Source organism: Magnolia sinica, chromosome 17 (assembly GCF_029962835.1).
Source record: "Magnolia sinica isolate HGM2019 chromosome 17, MsV1, whole genome shotgun sequence".
Classification (NCBI taxonomy): Eukaryota; Viridiplantae; Streptophyta; class Magnoliopsida; order Magnoliales; family Magnoliaceae; genus Magnolia; species Magnolia sinica.
The window spans coordinates 37,395,379-37,405,077 of record NC_080589.1 but is presented as its reverse complement, the minus strand read 5'-3'; the positions used below and the strand labels follow the sequence as shown (position 1 = coordinate 37,405,077).

At 41.6% G+C, this 9,699-nt stretch overlaps 1 protein-coding gene across 1 annotated transcript; it reads left to right on the top strand.

Moving 5' to 3' along the window:
- The first annotated feature begins 3,059 nt into the window (after positions 1-3,059).
- LOC131231602 (probable microtubule-binding protein TANGLED) lies at positions 3,060-5,293 on the top strand. The gene is made up of 4 exons (XM_058227855.1): positions 3,060-3,218; positions 3,347-3,489; positions 3,701-3,756; positions 3,909-5,293. The coding sequence occupies exons 1-4, from the start codon at positions 3,138-3,140 to the stop codon at positions 4,712-4,714; spliced, it is 1,086 nt and encodes a 361-aa protein (XP_058083838.1). The 5' UTR covers positions 3,060-3,137; the 3' UTR covers positions 4,715-5,293.
- Positions 5,294-9,699: the final 4,406 nt, after the last annotated feature.

The window sequence follows — 9,699 nt, the reverse complement described above, 5'->3', positions numbered from 1 at the left end:
GAAATCTTCCTGTTGAATCCCCCGTTATTTATAGTTTTAATCTGGCCATCTAGAACTTTCTCGCGTTCTGATAATTACTATAACCGTTCAACACTACTTGGCTTCCTTTATTTATTCTTTTGTCATCTGTCCAGTAAATATTTTTATACGATTACTTCTTCATCAGTCACTCAAACAATGACATGGCATTGTTTGATATGTTCCAACTATTATTATCAAGAAATTTTCTTCGCACTTGTATGCAGATCTTCGCAAACGCCATACGAATCCATAAATATCACATGTAACTCCCCTAATTGGTTCTCATGCGGCATGGTGTTGATGGGGATGTACGACATCAACTCAAATGAAACCGGCTAAACCTTGGAACCCGGTGTATTAATTCGGAATAAAAAAGAATTAGATGGTTTGAAGGATCCTAACATCTGATTCGTGGACGTGTTTGTTGCAACGACCCTTGGACATTTTTCATTCTAAACCAGTAAGATAATCAAATAAATGTACCATTTAGTTATACGATACATCTAATCTAAGGATCATAATTTGGACAGTGTAACTTAATAATATTCTAAGTATGTAATTTCTAAGTGCCTGCTTATCATCTATCACAATCTCTCGAGTATCAAAGTTACTAGGTCTTAAAAATTCAAATGCTTCTGAGGACAGGTTCCTTGCAACGTGGTAGAACGAGCTTATTCAACAACATGGTGTGTGGACTACCGTGATGTTTTGGTGACATCCAACCCGTCCATCATGTGTTCCCCCTCATGTTTCACCATGGAACTCCAAAATCAGACAGATGAGCCACACCATCTAAAATCAAGCATGAAAATATACAACGCCTTGTGGAATAGGTGGCCCCACACAAAATCTGAAAGGTTTCAACGGAGGGTTTCCCATTCCAACCATCGCCTGTGGTGTGATCCACCTTTGTTTTTGGGACACAGGGCGTACTTGAAGGGTGCACCTAATTGATGGATTGAATAGGGCCGGCGGTGGGCAAATCCCACATCCAACAAGCACGTGTCAAATTCACACATGTACTGAACATAGGATCAGAGCACCTAAAGATAACCTTCTTTTAAAGGCTCTCTGCACAGCATTTGGGCCACACATCTTCGGTGGAGGGCTAAACAAATTGACGATTCACATTCAAAGCAAGCATATGGCCTGAAGACGAGTCAGCGAACTTCGTACTTGTTTCTTGTCATTTATGGGGACGTGGATTGCGTCTCACCCCCGCCCGGACGGTAAACCATCCAGGCAGGGCTCTGTGGGGCCCACCGTAACATAAGTGTTTAATCCATGCCGTTCAACTCTTTTTTCAGATCATTTTAAGGATGATCGTAAAAATGCCGTTCAACTCTTTTTTCAGATCATTTTAAGGATGATCGTAAAAATGAAGCAGCTCCAGTGGACCAAACCGAAAGAAGCTGCAGTGATAATGACATCCACCGTTGAAATCTTTCAAGGGCCACCGTGATTTTTTTTTTTTTACCATCCAACTTATTCATAAGGTCACGTAGACGTGGATGAAGTGAACAGACAAATATCAGCTTGATCCGAAACTTCTCCGACTCCCAAGAAGTTTGTAATGGTGGACGTTAAATCCCCACTTTGTGGTCCAATCAAGCCCTGTACCTGCCTAATGTTTTCTCTCATAGCTTAAAATGATATGAGAAAAGTGATGAACGGTGTAGATAAAACACTTACATCATGGTGGGCCCGGATTAGGATGCAATCCGCGTCCCATTTCTGGAAGCCGATTGCATCCCGCCCCGCATATACCATAATCCATCCAGGGTTCTGTGGGGCCAACTGTAATGTATTATTTTTATCCAAGACGTTCATCCATTTTTCTATATCATTTTAGGGATCGTTACCAAAAATGAGATAGATCCAAAGCTCAAGTGGGACACACCACATGAAGCAGCAGTGACAGTGACATTCACTGTTGAAACCTTCCAAGAGGCCACCGTGATGTTTATTTGCCATCGCTATAAAGACATGAATGAAGGGAAAACACCTATATCGATCAGATCCGAAATTTCTGCAACTCTTAAGATATTTTTAATGGTGAGCGTTTAATTCCATTGTTTGGTCCACTTGAGCATTAGACCTGTCTTATTTTTGAGCCCACCAGACAAAACGATCGCGAAAAATGGTTGAACGGCATGCATAAAACTTATACATGACGTTGCCCCACATAGCCCTGCCAGGACGAATTATTGTACAGTGACACATGACGCAATCGGAAGCGGATTGGCTGGTGTACCACGCAACAGCGATATCGAGCGTTGACACTCCTCGAGCTCCAGGTTGTATGAACGGTTCAAAGGAGATCAAAGTTACGTGGCCTCTCAATTATGTATTTATTGTATCCACACCGTTCATTCATTTTTCGATGCCATTTTAGAGGATGAGCCAAAAAAATGAAGAACTGCACCACACCATAAATAGCAGGGAGATAGTGATTTTCACTGTTAAGACATTCGTAGAGCCTATCATAATGTTTGTTTTCCATCCAGTATGTTCAAAATGTCAAAAAGACCTGGATGAAGAGGTAAAATAAATATTATATTGATCCAAAATTTCTGTAACCGTTGGAAGGGTTTCAATTGTAAACGTTTGATCCCCACTGCTTTTTGCAGTGTGGTTGACTTATATTTATATATCTCTTATTTTTCGTCTCAAAGATTTAAGACAAGCTCGGAAAATGGATGGACCGTTTTGATATAACACATACCTAATGTTGGGACCACATAACTTGCTGACGTGTGTGTGGTACACCAGCCAATCCGCTTCCGGACGCAATCCGCTTCCGTAATATCCACCCAGATGTTCCGTACACATGCTAGATTAACAGTTACCACATGTGCGGTGTACAAAGTGCGTGTCGTATAGGTAGAGGGTGCGTAGAGCTGGAATCCTTAAAAAAAAGTAAAAGGAAAGTAGCCGTTGAGGGGGCGTTTCTACTCTCATCAGATATGACCGTTGGAACCAAAGATACGTTACGCCAATTGGAACTTGAAGCCGCGTTTTGACTTCATCTACTCATACATCCCATCCCTTCTGCGGAGAGAGCGAGAGGCAACGTGGAAGCGAGCAAGAGACAGAAAGAGAGGGAGAAAGAGAAAATGGTTGCCAAAACTCCAACAAAAGAGAAGAGAACGGCAGTTGCTCTCAACCCAAATCTCCTCAGAGAAACAGTAAAGAAGGTAACAGGAACAACACCCTCGCATTTCTTTCCCTATTTTGTTTTTCCTTCTTCGTCATTACTGAAAAAGGCGTTCTCCGTTCCATCTCACAATCTCCTTCCCCCTGCATTTTCCCCTGTTTTTCGAAGATGGATCGATGCATGGCCCGCTTGCAGGAACTCCAGTACACTGTGACGGGCGGAAATAAAGTGATTGCCGGCATCAGCCTCAGCCCTAGAAGCACGAAGGGTTACCTAAGAACCAGCCTCAGATGCAAGCAAGAATCTCTGAGGTAATCCAAAACCAAGAATTCTCAACTGGGTTTCTTTCTTTGTTTGTTTTTATGAAAAAAAAGAAATCCCCGTTTCTTGCTCTTTTTTCCTCTTTTGATCTATCTTCTCAGATAGGTTTGTTTTATTTATGCAAAATATATAATATTTGTTTAGTTCATCTTATCAAATGGGTTTCTTTCCTTTCTGCTCTTTCTTTTTCCCCCTGTGAAGGATAAAAAATACTGCAACTCGAGTATCTCCAGTAGGCAAGATGCATGACAATACAGGTTTGTATGATCTATTAAAAAATTGCATCATTTCAGTTACTCGGATTCACCCTTTTTTCCTATTTGAATTTTGGCAATATCTGTCTGTAACATGTTGATTTCGTTTGGCTTATAATTTCTTCGGTTATCTTGAATGCTCATATTTCCAACAGGTGAGTGGCGTCGTATGTCGTTACCAGCAATGCTGGTTAGAGAAACAGTCATTGAAATCCTTCAAGCTAGCCGATTTGCAAAGGAAGTAGCCACTGCTGTTGCCAAAGCTAACCAAACTGCCTCCGACCTACCCAAAACTCCAGAGACTGGCCAAAAGAAAAACAGGCCACATTTTGAAAGCACCCAACTTCAGGCTCGGAGGAAGTTAGAAAAGCAAGGTACCTTGCAGTTCATCCGATCAGAATCCAATTCCCCAACTCGTCGAAGGGTCCGATCCCGTATCACTTTCAAGGTTTCTCCCAAAAAGAAAACAGAACTAGGAAAAGAAAACCAACATTTAGCTAATCGAGTATCGCCCAGGAACAGACCTTGGGCTAAAAAGACGGTCCTCTTTCCCAACCCTTTATTCCTCTCCTCGCCATCTTCCCACCAACACAAATTCTGCAAGACCAGATCCCCTGTAATTGGGAAAATGCGGCAGACTCCACATAAATTTGCCATTAAATCACACCCCACATTACCAGAATTTCAATCCAAGATCAGGAACCCAGCGATTTCTCCATCACCAACAAGACAAACGATTTCAAAATTGCCAAAGCTTACTGCTAGTAATACGGCATCAAAATTGAGGCTTTCCTTCTCGCCATCGAAGCTAAGGCACTCTTTCTCGCCATCGAAGCTGGCTAGCAGATTAGTATCACCACTGAAGAACAGAATTTCAGTTCAGAAGAGTGGTGGATTGGTCAGGGGGATGAAGCATCGGCCATCTTTGACTCCGATCAGATTTTCAGGCCAGAGAATTTGATGGGTGCTATCTAAAATTCTCCTGGTTTGTGGGTTGTTGGAGATTTTTGAAGATATTATCTTAATATCCATAGCCCGTTTCCATTTCTCATTGTTTATATTTGTGATTTTGATGAATATTTATCAATAAGTCTTGTGAATGTCTGTCCTCTTCTGTAAATTTGGAAGTGATCTATAATTTACAACTCCAGTAGAATATTAAAAGCAAGAATGTCAATTTCTGATTTTTTCTGGTCTTGAGAGACTATCAGTTAAATTGCTGTTTTGGTAAATAAACTTAAATTGCCTTCTTCTTGAGAAGTAATATATAATAGGCAGTTTGACTCCGATCAGATTTACAGGCCAGGGAATTTGATGGGTGCACTCTAAAATTCTCCTGGTTTATGGGTTGGTGGAGATTTTTGAAGATGTTATCTTAATATCCATAGCCGGTTTCCGTTTCTCATTATTTATATTTGTGATTTTGTTGAATATTTATCAATAAGTCTTGTGAGTGTCTGTCCTCTTCTGTAAATTTGGAAGTGATCTATAATTTACAACTCCAATAGAATACTAAAAGCAAGAATGTCAATTTCTGATTTTGTTGGTTTTGTGAGACTATCAGTTAAATTGCTGTTTTGGTAAATAAACTTAAATTACCTTTTTCTTGAGAGGCAGTTTATAAGATGGTAGATAGCTATTGAGTGAAGAATATCGCCCATCCACAGTAGCATCTTGAATGGTCATGATGGTAGACTTAAGACTTATGGCTATTGAGTGAATAATATTACCCATCCACGGTTGCGTCTGGAAATTTGGAAGTGATCTATAATTTACTACTCCGATAGAACATTAAAAGCAAGAATGTCACCTCTTCTGTAAATTTGGAAGTGATCTATAATTTACTACTCCAATATAGAATACTAAAAGCAAGAATGTCAATTTCTGAATTTTGCTGGTTTTGAGAGACTATCAGTTAAATTGTTGTTTTGGTAAATAAACTTAAATTATCTTCTTCTTGAGAAGTAATATATAATAGGGCAGTTTATAAGATGGTAGACTGTCAATTTCTGAATTTTGCCTACTGGAAATTTGGAAGTGATCTATAATTTACAACTCCAATATAGAATACTAAAAGCAAGAATGTCAATTTCTGAATTTTGCTGGTTTTGAGAGACTATCAGTTAAATTGTTGTTTTGGTAAATAAACTTAAATTATCTTCTTCTTGAGAAGTAATATATAATAGGGCAGTTTATAAGATGGTAGACTTATGGCTATTGAGTGAACGATATCACCCATCTATAGTGGCATCTTGAATGGTCAATGGATGGGAGATGGTAGACTTGTGGCTATTGAGTGAACAATATCGCCCCATCCACAGTAGTATCTTGAAATTTGGAAGTGAACAATTGTCATGCCCCAAACCCAGAAATCGGGCTCACAAAATTTTCGATTGCCGAATCCGGTGCCGACAACCTCCGTAGTACTCCATTCTTGGCTCCCAGCGTCCATACGCCAGGTGTTCCGATCCTGTGATCCTACAAGGAGGATTTTCCAACGTACATTTGTCTAATAAGAAGCATAACCAATAAGTATACCCAAATTATAAAGGTAACATCATCATCACATATCCATTAATGTGAACATTTGAATACAATACTGAAAGAGAAATACATATGTCAAAATCAAAGCTCCAGAAGATAGCTGCATGCTCCAAGCTTAACGCTGTTGCAACTTAACGCCACCTGCACGCATCTATTGTGTATAAGCTTATAGAAAGCTTAGAGGGTGGTGAAAGTGTGTGCACATGATAAGTGCCAAGTATTCAATGCAATTTCATAATCATACAATGTCAGAAGTATTGGCAAGATCATGAATCATACGATAACAGAGTAAGCGGAAATACTGACAAGTCTATGAGTTATACAATATCAGAGTACGCAATATAGATCAACTATGTAAATGAGGAGTCATAGAGAGCCAAATATCAGATGCCGAGGGTACAATACATTATGTAAATCCTGCTAAGTCCGTTTAGGCCATATAATAACCCAAAATGCCATATGCCTGCGGATGCAATATGCGATGCAAATGAAATGACCAAACTGGAGTGTAAGGTCGGGATGACAGTACGTAGTATCACAGGCTATGGGGTCCATCACAAGGGACTTCTATCCAAACCAGTTCCATACCTAAATTTGGATAATTAGACTCAATGTGGTAAACTCCTGATCTCATGTTAGGCCCGCGCCCAATCGAAATCCTGGCCATACGAAGGTTCACGTAACAAATAGTTGCGCACCACTAGCCCGAGTGAATAGTGAATGAATGAGTATGCAATTCTTGCTTAATAAGTCTACATATCAGTATGGTTCATCTCTAGGATCATCACCGGGGTCTAGTACACTCTACACTGACTGCCGCCTCCCTAGGCGCACAGCCCAGTGGGTGGAAGAGACCACACTATCCGCCTGACCAGTAGTTTGCCAATACCTATCCGGCTCGTTGATAGCAGACTCATTTGTGAGCTGGTCAAACTCAGCCTAGCTTATAGCCCCCTCACTCGGGAGGATAAGGCCACGCCCCCTCCCAACCGACCACGACACAGTGGGAGACGTGGCTTACTGGTATTCGGTACTTGGGCACTCATGTATCTACTGGGTCTAGACGTTGGTTAGTCTCCTGGCCTCGGAGGTTTAGAGACTTTCACTCACGGACATCCAAAGTGCCCAGATGCTCGAACCAAACATTTTCGGTGTCCCATCTAGCCATCTATGACATGCCTGTGGAGGTCATAGCCCTGATGTCGATAGGGCGTATAATGATCATGCCACACATATGCGAGATGCATGAGTCACACCGTCCAGTCATGCAGCAATCTTGCGCGTAGCGCTCGCTCATGTGGATAACTCCTATCAGTGAGTTCTATAAATAGTCTGCCTAATGACATATGTTATGATCAGTCACTACTCATATCAAGCATACATATGATGCATATGGGCATGGGTTATGGAATTATACCAAGCATGTTATGAGGTAATGAACTATCCTCACAATGAAGATGGGCCTAGATGACCTACACACAACAAGTATGGGCCTATCAATGGGCCCTAGGGAGAGTTGTAATGCGGATATTTAACCAACATTATTCTTACAATGTGGATGTCAAACCATCATTGCTCCCAAGGCATGGCCCGCCATAAACATCATTACATAAACTATGGTGAAATCACACATTGCAATGGACCTTATATACATCCCATTAGGCCTCAACCCATGGGCCTCAAATACATCAAATGAGCCGCATCACATGGGTCTCATATATATTAAGTTGGGCCTTAACAACGAGCCTTGTACACATCAAGGTGGGCCTTAACAACGAGCCTTGTACACATCAAGGTGGGCCTCAACAACGGGCCTCATGTATCACATCGGGCCTTATCAAATGGGCCGAATCAATGGGCTTTATATACATCACAATGGGTCATAACCCATATAGAGATCATTCTAGAGCATTTCATAAGGAATGAATCGTATCGAAAGATCATCTGGACCGCACTCCAAATAACAGTGGTGACCATGATTCCCACCATTAAAATCCTCAAGGCCCACTATAACATTTATGTTCTATCCAATCTGATCATAAGGTCACACAAACCTGAATTGAGAGGAAAAACAAATCCCCTATTGGTCCAAAACTTCTGGAATCCAAGGGTTTCAATGGTAGATGTTTAATCCCACTGTTTCTATAGTGTGGTCCACGTGGTACTAGATCTTTCTTATTTTTGATCTCAAGCCTTAAAATGAGCTTTCAAAATGGTTGGACGTTATGGATACAACACATGCATCATGGTGGGTCCCACGCTGCACGGACGCAGCACACGTGCAGGGGGCAGGCACAGATAAAACACATACTTCATGGTGGGGCCAGCGTTGGGACCCACGGTCCAGCCCTTCTACACGGTAGCGTAGCGCAGTAGCGTCCTGTGGACGTCAGCGGCAGCAGGCGCTGCTGCATGTAATATATATTATATATATATATATATATATTTATTTTTCAAGGTTTTTCCTAGGTGAGACCCGCATCAGTAGAATCCAACCCAACCATTGGATTCTAGGACTCAAGACGGACCAAACAAGCCTAATATTTGACATGTTTCGGTGTGTAGAAAGATAAGAGTGAATTTTAACGGGAAAAACTAATGTTTTCTATGAAATGGCCCGCCAGATAATCGGATTAACTTCATTTTTTGGCTCAACGCCTAAAATGAACAGGAGAACGGGATGGATGGCATGGATCAGCCCCATACATTAAGGTGGGGCCTACATGAGCAGCCCACCCCAAAAGCTTAAACCAAGCTAATATATTTTTTTTTTGTTTTTAGTACATCCACTATCCATTCACACTTCACAACACCCATGTCCAGCGTCCAGGGACGCTGGACGGGTTGTGTGCATATATTAATCAAGGTGGGTCCCACATAGATGTGGCCCACTTGATTTGGATCAATCTGATACTTGTGTTTTCCCATCACCCCAAAGTAGGGCCCACATGGCTTGGATGGTGTAGATCTAACACCTCCATCAAGTGGGTCCCACGAAGGTGGACGACTTGGATAAAATGCACACATTATGGGCCATCAACAAGGGAAAAAGAGAGAGAGAGAAAGAGAGAGATCGAGTGATGGAGGGACCCTGACACTATGGGCCCTCCTTTCCGTACATCACAACATACATCAAGTGGGTCCCATTAAATGTGGGCCCACCAATTCAAATCAATGGTGGAGATTCCTTCTCCACCAAAATGGAAGGTCTAGATGACCCTATTCATGCAAGGGAAATAACATCATGATGGGGTCCATGGAGAATGGCCTCATCATGGAATGATCATGGGAATTAAGGTGGACCATCGGCCACATCTAGGGTCCAAAGTGAGATCCATACCATCAATCAGTAGGCCTCACTTGACCCATCATCAAAGCATTAAATTTAGGCCTATAAAACAC

Excerpts from the sequence above, each read along its gene's own strand:
- LOC131231602 (XM_058227855.1), top strand. The coding sequence starts at position 3,138 with ATGGTTGCCAAAACTCCAACAAAAGAGAAGAGAACGGCAGTTGCTCTC. Across the intron at positions 3,219-3,346 it reads TCAGAGAAACAGTAAAGAAG|ATGGATCGATGCATGGCCCG; the intron begins GTAACAGGAACA and ends TGTTTTTCGAAG. Across the intron at positions 3,757-3,908 it reads CAAGATGCATGACAATACAG|GTGAGTGGCGTCGTATGTCG; the intron begins GTTTGTATGATC and ends TATTTCCAACAG.